At 39.8% G+C, this 14,103-nt stretch overlaps 2 protein-coding genes across 2 annotated transcripts in view; both read right to left on the bottom strand.

Annotated features, from left to right (window-relative positions):
• slc7a7 (solute carrier family 7 member 7) overlaps nucleotides 1-3,039 on the bottom strand; it is a 28,806-nt gene extending 25,767 nt beyond the window's left edge. Inside the window, exon 1 of the mRNA XM_056461165.1 lies at nucleotides 2,836-3,039. The gene's annotated coding sequence lies outside the window, so the exon portion shown is untranslated. The remainder of the gene's footprint in view (nucleotides 1-2,835) is intronic.
• A 3,311-nt stretch (nucleotides 3,040-6,350) lies between these two features.
• si:ch211-212k18.5 (sal-like protein 2) lies at nucleotides 6,351-12,829 on the bottom strand. The gene is made up of 3 exons (XM_056461164.1): nucleotides 12,513-12,829; nucleotides 7,488-10,615; nucleotides 6,351-7,356 (listed from the first exon to the last, which is right to left on the bottom strand). Exons 1-3 carry the CDS (start codon nucleotides 12,586-12,588, stop codon nucleotides 7,141-7,143), a joined length of 3,420 nt encoding a protein of 1,139 aa, XP_056317139.1. The 5' UTR covers nucleotides 12,589-12,829; the 3' UTR covers nucleotides 6,351-7,140.
• Nucleotides 12,830-14,103: the final 1,274 nt, after the last annotated feature.

Raw genomic sequence — 14,103 nt, 5'->3', positions numbered from 1 at the left:
CCAGCAGCTTACGTGGACATTGATCCACCTCAGCTCAACTCAACCAAGACCAAGTGGAGGGGTTTTTGATACATCAAGATTCAGCTCTCTTCTTTTGTCTCTCGCTCTTTCTCTCTTTTTTAGTATGGTGTGTCAGCATGCTGATCTGTCACATGCTCCTCAAGGTTCAATGGACTCAAAAGAGCTCCGCTCAAGAGCACAAGCTGTGAAACATCTTCACATGATGAAATGAAAAATGCAGTGAACTGACAGCTTGCATATTTGAAGCTCAAAGTTGAGTCACTGATGCTGACTGAGATGAACTGTATACTGACAAAGCATGATTTTGGGCATTGGTTAACTAATACAAATAACAAGTAGTTTGGTTCTCCTACCTGACGAAAATTGTTGTTAATCTCAGTTGTGAGAGCAACGACTAATAACTTGACTTCTATAATAACTTGATCATTTGGAAAAGTGGCATAATGTAGATTTTTTAGATGAATTATCTGTTGAACTGCATCCCAATCATCACAAATACTGCAGAAGACCTATTGAAACTCGCTTAGACATAAGATTCTCACAGAAATCAGTCAAGTTTGATGAAGCAAAAATCATGGTTTGGGGTTGAATTCAGTATGGGGGTGTGCGAGAGATCTGGAGAGTGGATGGCAACATCAACAGCCTGAGGTATCAAGACATTTGTGCTGCCCATTACATTACAAACCACAAGAGAGGGCAAATTCTTCAGCAGGATGGCGCTCCTTCTCAAACTTCAGCTTCCACATCAAAGTTCCTGAAAGCAAAGAAGGTCAAGGTGCTCCAGGATTGGCCAGCCCAGTCACCAGGCATGAACATTATTGAGCATGTCTGGGGTAAATGAAGGAGGAGCCTTACTGTCCTAATTAAATAATTAAAAATCAAGTCATAATCATATTTTATTTTGGTAAAATAAATGTAATCTAGAGGTCTTTGCCTTTCATATAAGCCACTTCTGATACCAAATGATCAACTAGAAGTCAAGATATTATTTGTTGTTCCTAAAACTTGGATAGGCATCAAGACTTTTGTGAGGTATAGTTAATTTAGTCCAATTCTGGCCTGCTTATATCATTCGCACTGTCAAGACTAAAGCTGAAAGTAAAAAAATAAAATAAAATAACACTAAAAAATTCTGTGTAATTGTGTTGGGTAAAATATGGACAAACACAACAGCTGGGTTAAAAAGTGTCATGAAAATTGGATTGTAAAAATTAACCCAAGTTTGGGTTTGTTCATATTTAACCCAACACCTATAGATACAACAACACAAGATTTTCTCAGTGTATAATGGGGAAAAACAGATGTGTTTAGGATCTCATCTTTTAACATTGTCTTGTTTTTTGGTGTGTTTACATGACTTTGGTACTTGCTGCACCACTGCCGCACCACAGTTTATCCAACTTTCACAGATTCTGGCCAATTAACCACCAACAGATCAGAGTTAATTTTCATGAAACATTCTGAAATCTGTAAGTATGAATTTTGATGTTGATCAAAACTCAGAAACCGGGTTAAACTGGTAATGGTAGATTTTTTAGGGTAGCTCAACACTGTGAACTTTTTAATTGTTGCATTTACTCGCCCTTCAATTTTTCCAAAACTGCCTTTCTTTCGTCTGTTAAACGCAAAATAAGTTATTTTTAAGCTGGAAACCTGTAACCATTGACTCCAATAGTATTTTAGTCTCTACAATGGAAGTCAGTGGTTACAGGTTTTCAGCTTTCTTAAAACGTTTCTTTAAAAATGACCTCTTCTAAAGGTATAGAAATGTTTTTAAAAGGTTAATAAAGGTTTGGAACTGCACCAGAGTGAGTAAATAGTTAGTGACTTTTCTTTTTTGGGGACAACTATCCTTTTAAATTGAATTGAATAAAATAATGTTGGGATTGTCTATATCTGACCCAACACTCGGTTACATAATTTATTAGACTGAATGGTTCCTACTTGCCATTTCTCGCAGATCTGTCTAAATGCCCTCTGTAATAGGAACGTCTTATCACAGGTGAAGAAAGTTACATGCGGGAAAGACAAAAAGAGATAAAAGGATGATTAAAGAGCTGAGATGAGTGGGTGGACAGAAGCCAATTACTGCACGTGATAATTAAAAGCCACACCAATGCAAAATCTTTAGGGACCCGAGAGCAAGGTTCAGGACATGCTGATAAGCGCTCTAAAAAACAACTATAAAAGAAAATCACTCAAGGTTACAGCTGAAGCCGCCACAGCCTTGTTGTATAAAGCATGCAATTAGGAAAATAAATATTCATCAGTTCATTATATATTCATAAAATCTTTTTTGCTTGTTCATTCTTGAGTTTTTTGTGACAATTTATTTGTTTTTTGTTTATTATACTTAAATTTATAAAAACAATTAGGTTAAATTAATGGATTTGTGTTGAGACAACATAAAGATTTTTACAGTGTAGTCCAGAACAGTACAGATACTACTTCCAATGTATTACCAAATACAGGGAAGTATAGTAAAGCTTTACATTGATATAATAATTAAGTACAGCAAGCTTAAATATTACCCATGGAAAAGCTGTAAGTACACAATATGCATTTTATAATGAGACCTTTCGTGATTAAGAGTGATAAATATCTTAAATGTTCCCTTAAAAAGCGCCATAATAGCTGAGGAAAGGTTTACATTGATATGATAAGTAGGCTATAGCAAGCTTAAATGGGCTATTATCCATGTAAAACTTACAATTACACAATATCCGTTTATAATGAGACCTTGTGTGTTTAAAAGTGTGATAAATATCTTAAATGTTCCCTGAAAATCCTAAAAATGGTTTTGCCTGAACCTACCTTTCCTTTCCAGGTGGTGAACTGGCATCAGGATGCAGTTTGTACTGATGCTTTATTTATCGTTCATTGTCGTGGTCACAGTTGAAGTCAGCGGGCAGATCATGTTATTTGGCCGTGTGAGCTCTCAGTCATATGGTCTCTGTCAGTTTCTTCCCTCCAAGCTCGTGCTCTCGAGACGTTTGCAGTCGATTGATGAACTTCTGCTCTCAGTCAAACAGAGATACAAACGCAGAGAGTGAGGGGAGGGGAAAAGGGACGGAGCGCAGTAATATTGAACCATAATTATCAGCGTCAGCATCAACTGTTATGCAGATCCTTAAATGAAGGATATTGTAGGCAGGCTAATACTTTACAAGTTTCCATTAGTTAATATTAGTTACTGTATTTACAAACACGAACAAACAATGAAAAACATATTACAGTATTTATTCATCATCTTTGTTATTGTTAATAAATGTAAATAAAGTCGTTTATTTGTCCGTTCCAATTAACTGCCAGTGCTATAATGTTAACTTTGGATTTAAAAAAATGATTTAGTAAATGTTTAAATAAACTACTAGGCTATTAAACTACGACAACTAATACGCTATTAGTGGGCTAATTGTTCGTTCCTAATTGTATATTTTTGTATCCATATTTATTTCGGTATTTTCCTACGATTAAAGGTCACACTTTATAATAAGGTTTCATTAGTTAATGTTAGTAAATAGCCTACACTTTAAAATAAATCCTTATTTTGCGTTTTTTTTTTTCGGCAGCTGGGGTAAAATGTACTGTACATTGCACATTTACCGTAAAATAACGGCCATTAAATGACAAACATTTACCATAAAATAAAGGTCGTTAAATTACGGACATTAACTGTAAAATAATGGCCGTTAAATTACAGACATTCACCGTAAAATAACGGTTCTTAAATTACAGAAATTTCCTCAAATTTAAATTTACAGTAAATTTCTGTAATTTAAACGGCCGTTGTTTTACCTTTTTCCGGCACCCCAGCTGGATTTTTTTCGTTGTAGCTAACATTAACTAATAAAACCTTTATTGTAAAGTGACGTGTGACCTTTAATCGTAGGATAATACTGAAATAAATATGGCTGCACAATACAAAATACTAATTGCAAAAGCACATAACAAAATGTCTTAAACTACAATGAAAATAAAAATATTAAAAGTTTAGCTAAAATATTATATAATATAAACATTTTAGTATATAATATAATAAAAGAGTAATATAAAAGTATATTAAATAATATTAAAACACAGAAACTGGAGTAAAAGTTGCACCAACCAATTACAGTAAATGCAAATAAACAAAGTCAAGCTGACAAACATAAACAAATACATACATAAATGAAATTCAATTAAATAGCAATAACGTACAATGTTGTAGTTTTTTTGAAGCAAACATACAAAGCTGATTTCAGGCAACTTATTTTCTGTGTATTCCTTAGATGAATGCCAGCAAGTATTTTAAGAGCAGGTCCCTGCACTCTAAAATATTTTACCTTAAATTTACAGTAAACTACTGGCTAATAATTGCATTACTTTCACAGTAAATTACTGTGAAGTACTTCATAATAACAATAATTCTGTAATATTTCTAAATATCAAAAAAGAGTGCCTGTATTAGCATTCAAGTTAATGTGTATTCATTTCTATGTTGAATAAAATATTAATAGTGTTTGAATTCCTATAACTAATGTACAAAAGATATAGCCATTTTACAGTAAATGGCTGTAATCATGATGCCTGCCTTAATTTCACAATAAAATCCTGAATACGTTAAATTTAACAGTTAAATCCTGTGAAGTGACACGAACGTAATTTACTGTGAAAATTTACAGTAACATGTTGTGGAATTCAGGAAATTTATTAGTGTGTTTCAATTACTCTGGGGTTTTCAATCTTTCAGATTCTGGACACTTTTGATCGCATCCTGTGTGAGGAACTCCCAACATAAAATGTTAAAAGCATCTGTATAATCTTTTGGATAAAGATTCTCATTAAAATTTATTTCAAATTATTTAATATTCAAATGAAACTTTTTGAAAATATTTAGTTAATTTTTTCTACTGTTCTAATGTAATTACTGTAATGGCAACATTATTTCACATGACGTGTTATTTGATATGTAGTGTTCAGCATATGTAAGTACACCCCTATATTCACTGAGAAATGGATAAAAATATTCATTTTCAAAATGGGGTGTACCCAATTATGCTGAGCACTGTATATACATTTTTTTCCCTTTTTTTCTGCAGCATGGACATCCTTCTTGTAGGGGGGGGGGGGGGGGGGGGTCAAATTAAGAAGTACTAAGTAATGTGTATGTGTCTCCATCATGTGGTTAAAGAATGATATTACACCACATCTGTTTTCAGACTTGCAAAGGCAAGATGTTTCTGCTTTTATGACTGTTTCATTACCTTTAAATACTGTCTGTTACTGCAAACACATATTTAATTACATTTTTTTTATGAAATGTACTTTATTAACTTCCAAATTTTCTTAAACACTAATGTGCAAATCAACAAAAAAGTGTACACAAATATATCATGTGTAATCAAATGATTTTTGAAAGGATTGTAAAGTCATTTATAACCTCATATAGCGGATGTTGTTGTTTTATGAACCATGGACAGAAAACTTACTTTCCATCCAATGATGTAATGAACTACCAGTCTTTGAAAGATCTGCTCTTTAAAGAAGCATTCATCACTCTTTTTTGCCTCAAGCACTGCATTCTAGCACTTTTGGCATTGTTAGTGGAAGATTTCCGCATTTTTGATTGAGACATGTCTTTATCCCTTGCATGAATGCATGTGGACAAACTTCTACCACATGCCTTGTTTCTGGCTCATTGTTTGTCTCCCTCTCAACCTCCAAATTTCTCTCCTTGGTTACAGGTTGTCATGGTTTCAAGGGTCTGGCAGCGGCGGGATTAGGAGCCATTTTAGGGACAGCTGGCCGGGTCGCTCTCCACCTCCCCTTCATCCCGCACAGGGACGCTCAGGGGGGATGAGGGGGGACATTGTGCGAGGATTAGAGCTTCCTGTGTGTCAGCCGCATTACACTGGGAGAGAGGGGGGCTGGATGGAAAGAGAGTGAAAGAGGCAAAGAATGAAAGAGAAAATGAAAGAGCGAGCATATGAAAGAGAGCATGACACAGAGCGAGAGGGTGTATGAGGGGAGGGAGTGAAGTCTGTACAGCTGCACACTCAATCACATTACACAAGTATATGTGTGTGCGTGTGTGTGAACAAACACACACAATATATACACACACATACAGCCATCAACATGCACAACACCAAACTGGAGAACTAAACGCATAAAAGGAAGCAGACTTTTCAAAAGGTGCTGAACGAAGACAATTGGTGAAGAACATACGGAACGAACACAAAAACAAGCATCGTAGCTTACTGAAACTAGCTTTACGGATGGTAGTTTTGTGTTCGGATAGAATTAAACTCATGCAACTACATTTTTAAAGAAGCGAACACAAATCATGAGACATTCATTGTGACTTTATTTCTCTCTTTGACAGGTTAGGATCAAAATGCTTCCAAGAAAATTACAAAAAAAGCTAGATCGTGTTCAACAGGGACGTATCTTTCAAGATAAAGTATATGCAAGCATAAATCTATAGCAGTTTTGAGCTGATTTTGCTTATCTGTAGCATAAAAAGCTAGATCAGTGGGGTTCTCAAACAAAACAAAAAAAAAAGATTTGGGCAGAAAGTAATTCAGACCCACTCAGCATTACCCTTGATTTAAATCATAAACCTCCCTTGTCAATAAGAGTTTCAGCAGTCACAGATATAGTGCAGCTATTTAGAGAAACACCTACAAAGAACAGCAGCATCAAAGATAAAAAGAGGGTACATAAACAAAACTGTATTTACATTCAGCTGCATACCAGATGATCAGTTTTTGGTCAGTCCCTTTTCCCCCCCTAGAGATTGCTCAAAATTATCTTTTGAGTGTCTGAATTTTTATGTATATCCTCATGTTCCGAATTGATTAATGAAATTGCACTTATGCACGTTTGTCATTTGTTATACACAAATACTACTTTCAAGATCCAATTTCTGTGCATCCTGATATTTGAAGTCGAAAGACTTACCAAGTCTTCATCAATATGATTTAACTGTCGTCATGAAAAGGCACTACAATTGGACAGATTTACTCTTCTATGCTATTAAAGAATTAAAAACTATCGCTAACCACAAAATTGGAAAAAAGTTGTCATAGTAAATCAGTAAACAAGAATCGTGCTAAGCTAACTAATCACATTCTTTTAAGCAGTGTCTTCGGTTCTGTCAGTAGTCGATGCTGGATGCTCAGTTAAGGACAGTTTATCTGTGCTCTCCTCTGTCAAGTTTTTAGCATCCTCTCCTCTCAGTTTTCGGTGGGACGACTCCTCCACACGCTCCGCAACCTTTCCCCCAGAGGACTGTGAGGATGCAGTACCAGCCACCTGATTCATACTGCCACTGTGGATTTTCATATGCCCCTGTTGAAATGCAATAAAAGTCTTGTTTCTCACATAAACCAGATAATCACAGGACATTCGTGAATATTTTATGCATAAAACGTTATCTAACACAATCCATCATATATAAATGAATATATTAATCTCTGTACCTTCAAACCACTGCGGCTAGCATACTCCTTTCCACACTCTGTGCAGCTGTAAGGTTTCTCAGAGCGCTGCGGTTGGGCCACAGGGGCCTCTGATGATGTCACTTCTGTCTTTTCATTGCCTTTCTTGTGATCCTCTACTGCAGATTCCTCCATTTTGGATTCTTGTGTTTCCTCAGCTTTCAGCTTGAATTCTATAACATTCTCTTGTGCTGGATGAGAGTCACCATCTTTGAACTCAGAAACATGGTCTATTCCATTCACATGAAGTGATGTTTGCTCACTGCTTTGGTCTGATTTTGACTCTAACCCTGGACTGGTTGGTGGAGTGAGGGCTGGTGACAGATCAAGAGCTTCAGAGGTTAAACTAGGTTTTGGTCCGCTGATCACTGTGTGGTGTGAAGCCCCGTTTTGCCATTTTTTATCAAACAAGGGGTCCTGGGAGCTGGTCCTAGTACAGAGGGATAAAGGGGTGTCCTCATCTTTGTGTGCAGAGCCATTGACAACTTGAGATTTGCTGTTATGGACTGTGACATAATGGTTATCTTCTAAGGCTACAGAATTGTCAAGTGGGCTGTTTTCTCTGGAGGGGTCCTGCTTTTCCAGGGTGATGTTTGGACTAGTCTCAGATGTGTTTTCATAGGGATCTTGATCTGACTCCATGTGCTGGTCTGTATCACCAGATGTAGCATCTCTTAGGATGGCACCAGACTCCAGCAGGCTGACAGCAGAAGACATGCTCATATTTAGAGGCAGAGACTGAAGGCTCTTGGGTAAAGAAATCCCATCAATTTGACTGTGGGCTTCCTCTGACTGTAAGTCCCCATTAACTTCTGGGGGTAACTGGCCTCCCAGATGCATGCGAATGTGATGCTGCAGTACCACTGCATTTGTAAACTTCCGTTGACAAAGCGGGCATGAGTTTTGGCCACGTGCATTGGCTGGACGTGCTCTGTGAGTGGCTAAATGAGCTCTTAGACTTCCCTTTGTGGAGAAGGAGCGGCCACATAGTTTGCAGGGAAATGGACGCTCACCCAAGTGAGTGGCCTGGTGTAGACGTAATGCCCTTGGGCAGCTGAGGACACGGAGACACACCCCACACTGATTAGGAACCAAAGAGGAGGCATTTGACCCCTGGATTTCTTGACTAGTTGGCTCGCTGCTGGGATTTGGGTTCAGCCCTAATGCTGCCATCATCTCCCTCCTGTAAGCTGAGATAGCATTAGAGCTTGTAGATATGTCATTAGCCTGAGTGTTGGTCTGGCCTTCATTGGTGCTTTTAGGGAGAGGTTGCTTCTCTAATTTCTGCGCTAGTCTCTGTAGTTTGGAGGTGTCAGAGGTGGCAGAGGATGAGGACGGAGAGGAGGATGGAGGAGAGGAGTTTTGTGGTTTGGGGTAAGAGGAAAAAGGGAATGTAAGTGGGAGGTGAGGGGAAGTGAGGTGAGGGGGACGGAGAAGCGCAAGGCTTGGATGGTGGGCAGAGGGACCTGATGGGAAGAGAATCTTTGGAAGGTGTGCCAACTGGGAATATGGAGAACCATGATGTAAGGTGGGGTGTGGTGGGGTATTCTCATCAAATCTCGTCTGCTTTGCACCTTTGAGTTGACCAGTCATGGCTGAGGATGTGATGGATGAAGATGATGACTGAACACTAGGGGAAACGGATGCTGCGGCTGCAGCTGAGGCACGGTTAAGCTGTAGCAAAGAGTGGGCGGTGGAGAGCAGAGCCAGATCAACACTGGGGGGTAAAGGAAGGGAGGAGGGAGATGGATGAGCTGGCCCGGACAGGAAACCCAGTGCTAAACTGTCTGGCACACCTACACTGCCTTTAACCCCAAAAGGCTCCTCGTCCTCTGCTCGACGTTTTCTGCGCCTCTGTGATCCTCCAGAGCCAGATCCTGATTGGCTCTGCTCGGACAAAGCAGGTGGCAGAAGAGAAAGTGACAACTCAGGATTTTGCTCACGATGACGGAGGAAGTGGGCTTTGAGGTTGCCACGTGTAGTGAAGCGACTGAGGCAGACTGGACATTGGTATGGGCGTTCACCAGTGTGAGACCTTAAATGGATCTGAAGGGAAGAATCACTGCTTAGAACTTTTCCGCAGAACCGGCATATGTGCTGCTGGCGGCCTGAAGAGGAGCTTGAAGATCCATTTGACGTACTAACAGTGGAACTGTGAGACAGTTGGTCCTGGGAAATGCTAACTGTGGGCAAGGGAGGAGTCTGGAAATTCAAACCATTGCCATGACTGATGGGGGTGTTGGCAGACTTTTCATTGAGGTATCGAGGTGGAAGTCCTAGTGTGAGAGAGAGAGGGTGCACAGTGGCTGTAGAGGTTACTAAGGATGAGGAAGATGATGTTGAGGATGAGGTTGTGGAATATGGAGCTCTGGCCCCATTAGTTTGAGACAGGTTGGGCTTGGATACAGGAGGCTGGTTAATTAAAGAGGCACCAGAAACAGCATTAGGTGGGGAGCTAGAGCCTGCATCTCTCTGTTGACCCTCCACAGATCCCTGAGGTGCATCTGGGGCACTGACTATACCACCAAGGCGCAGCACCTGCCTGCAGATCTCTTCTGTAATCTGCATTTGGTGAATCTGTCTTTGCTGCAGGACTCTAAGCTCCTCCAGTAGTACAGCGAGGGTCGGGGGCACCTGGAGTTGCTCTGAAGGTGACGAAGGTGTTTGGTGGATGGGACTAGGGCTTCCTTGGTGTGGTGGGGCTCCCAGTGATGATGAAGAGGATAAAGAGGAGGTAGTGGTGGTTGCGGAAATACCCATTGGTGGGGACGTCACAGTGGAGTGAGGCTGATGAGATGAAATACGAGTGGATTTCTGCTGGCCAGGAGGAGGAGAGTGGGTTTGTGAAGACAGGGAAGGATGTGGGAAGTCTGGAGAGAGAGATGAGTGTGCATTAGGCAGTGAGGTGGAATATGAGGCTATGTGATTTGGCCAGTGAGGTGGAGATGAGCTCTCGTTGGGGAGCGAGGGTGCATGAAGGCCACCAGGTGATGGTCTTGGGGCCAAAGGAGGCTGACAGTCCTGAAGGGATGTAGGAGAGGAAGCGGAAGATGATGAGGTAGCTTCTGAGGCAAGAGAGGTGGATGGAGATTTCACTGGAAGCTGATCATCTGGAAAATGGAGAAAATGAGAAGAAAAAAAATAAACACACATACATATTATTTATTGACAAAACATTTAAAAGTTCATATTCATGTAAATTTGTGGAAATATTTATTAAAGTTCTTTAACAGTTATAGTTATGACAAAGCCCTCAAATTATGCCAACTCTTTTTTTAAAAGGGATAGAGTTCACCAAAAAAAATAAAATGCTGTCATTGTTTACTAAACCTTCACTTGTTCAAAACTATTAGAAATTTCTTTCATCTGTTGATCACAAAAGAAGTTATTTAAAAATAAAACGGGCTGCTGGGACACATTAATTTCCATAGCATTTGTTTTCTACTACTGAGGTTAATGGGTCCCAGCAACCAGCATTCTTCCAAATATATATTCTTTGTGTTGAACAGAGGAAAGAAACTCAAAAACAAAACCGCATCAGGGAGAGTAGATGAAGTCATTTTCACTTTTTGGGTGAACTATCCCTTTAATAGTTTTCTGTCACCAAATAGCTGAATACTACTTAATTTGCCATTCCACATTCTTAATGATCTTTCACCCCTAAATCAAAACCTTCATACACCACACTCACGTCTTCTGTCCTCACTTCTGCCACAACTCACTAACCACCTTGCAGCTATTGCAACGCTTTTTATAGGACAATAGATGTCACCACAACAACCCATAACCCCTCTTAACCCAACCCTCTGTCCATCAACTACATCTTTCATCTCTCTATTCACCCTTCCCCCTGACCCCACGCAGGGTCAGAGGTCAGGGCATAGAAAGGGTTTTGGGCACTGTCCATGTGCTCTGATTGGCTAGATGACCTAACCTCATGAGCTCTAAGGTCAAATTCTTTTAGAATCTTGAGCGCAGAAAAGAAGAAGGGGGTTGGGAAAATTGTGTGATGACTGACAGACAGACAAACTATTTCCACTTTTTGCTGCATACTGATACACAAAATGACTGTACACAGACCTGTTGAGTCATTTCAACAGAAAGCAACCAGAAATACTCAACCCATCACAGCTTACTACCTGTTCTTGCCAACAGCTATAGATATTGAATCACAAAGGTGCAGTATCTATTGGATTCCTTGGCTAACTTTTTTTCTCCCATGCATGCATTGGTGCATTCTTTCTCCTTTCTGTAGTCTAACAGTGGAACCCCCAACTGAGCAGAGGTACAAAGTGAATAGAGGCAAGGGAGAGGGAAGGGGGAACACGGTGGGAGCAGAAAAGAGAAGCACATGGAAACATGAGAGAGAGAATAAGGGAGAAGAGGAGAGAATAGAGCGAGAAGAAATTAATCTTTACCCAAACACCCCCTTCATACCCTCCCCCTTGCCTGCACCTTATTCACACTGAATAGGAGACTGCTCTAAGTGCATAAAAGACCCCCAGCAATCAAACTGACTATGCTGCAAGTCTCTTAGTGGACTGACATTAGTGAAAAGCTAACGCAGTTATGGCCCCTGAGTGATTCATGATAACCAGCCGTAAGGCTGAACACCTTTAGACCAACCCTCTGGCTATGTCTTCAAGAGCCTTCTTTACAGCACATTAAGCAGACATTTTGAGCGGGAAATGTCACTAAATTACTTGTTTTTGAAAAGTCAGGTAACAGAAGAAATATGAGCTGTGTGCTGCAGTTCTTAAACAATGGCTCACTGAGTTGAGGGCCAAATGCACTAGTGAATTTTAACCTGCACCACAACTCTTCAGGTGATAGGAGTGTCCATTATAAGCAATATAGAAAAGTTGCGTGTAAAATTGTATTTAGGTAACAGGTGCTATGAAAATTGATCTGCAAAAAATGTTTTATTAATTAGTCATTTGTAAAGTGAAGCATCACTATCTATTAGTATAGGACATCAAATAATTAACAAAGGAATGATTTCCTCACCTTCCGGCATCAGGCGTGTGCCCCCGGGGTCCGCGTTAACGAGCTGCTGGGGCCGTTTCTGTTTCCGGCGTGACATGATTCACGAGCAGACGGCGGTGAGAGTTGCGGGCATCAACAAACTTTTCACCCCAAACGACAAGACCAGTACTGAATAAATCCGAACCCACTTTGATCGCCAATAATCCACCTTGCAGGTCTCGTTAAAGCAGCATTGGGTTCTGTTGAAAGAGTTAGTCAAAAAAAGCCTAACTTAAAAGCTGAAGCGGACCGTGACGTCGTCTGCTGTTGCTGTGAGAACTGGCGAGTGCGTGTGTGGCTGTTTTTCCTCAACAAGTCCCCTCTTTCTCAAACTTGTCCACTCTGCGTACCCCCCTCCCCTCCTTCCCAAAGACACACACACACGCACACACACACACAAATACAATCTCTCCTTGTTCTAACATTTGCATTTCAATGGCGCGGAACACCGTCTCTTTTTTCTTTCTTTCTCCCTCTTTTGCGTTTCTCTTAACGCTAATAGCAGCTCTCCAGTGAATTAGACAACTGAGTTATATCAATAAGAGTCCCTACCAAATTTCCTGCCATTTTATATCCACATAAACACCTGTAATTCATGCAAAAGTGAGTTCCAAAGCCCTTAAGGTTCTGACACCATCTGTCTGTTTTCAACAACTTAATGACTGCATTTCATTTACACTACTCTGGTAGGTCTGCTGGGGCTTATGAGACAATCAAATTAAATAGCATTTTTAATTCTCAGATTAGCATTCAGGTTAAACAAATCACTGAAACTGTTATTAGTTTACCAAAAACAAATATAGCAAACGTAATATTGATAAATTAGCTTTAAAAAGTTTAAGAACTGTGCTGTTAAAAATGTAAAAATGCACAACCAGCTCTTAAACGTATCCTAAAATGTGTAAAAGTAAAGCAAAAATGTTCAAATTACTAAATAAGTAAATTCGGAAAGGACGAGAAAGGTGATGGGATGAGATAATACGTCAAGCAGCTTATAGACTATAACTGCATGGGCTACTGCAGTAAAGACCCCCTGCTGCTCTCTCACTTTGTCGGTGCGTCCGAATATTCGGAGCTCTATTTAAAATGCATTGAATGGGAAGGGAATTTCCAACAATGGCGACCTGGACACAGTTGAGTGGGCATCTCTTTCTCTCTCCTCACCCCCAGGATCCATTGCCGCTCCGCACAATGCCCCCCTTTCACCCCCGCCTCTGTTCCCATACACCACGTGGAGGAGGATGAAGTGAAAAGCCATTTTTAATTAGATGTATCAAAAACAAGCACCCGACCAGGACCATATCTCACATAAGGCCATCTTGTCCATTTACCATAAAGCAGATTTTCTGTAAGAGTAATCGCTCATGTACAGGCCTATAGCATCACATCATTTATGCGAAAAAATAATACATATGTAATCCTACTGTATATATAAACAAAACCAATAAATAAGTAACAATAATATAGAGAGACAAAATTGCCAACAACCAAAATAATTAGCCTATTTTCACCCCATTCTTCGATTTAATTCAATTTTAACTTAATGTTAAATTAATCTGACACATACTATACT

This window comes from Danio aesculapii, chromosome 7 (genome assembly GCF_903798145.1).
Source record: "Danio aesculapii chromosome 7, fDanAes4.1, whole genome shotgun sequence".
In the NCBI taxonomy this organism is placed as follows: Eukaryota; Metazoa; Chordata; class Actinopteri; order Cypriniformes; family Danionidae; genus Danio; species Danio aesculapii.
Note: the sequence above shows the minus strand (reverse complement) of the source record. Positions and strands in the feature narration are given on the sequence as shown.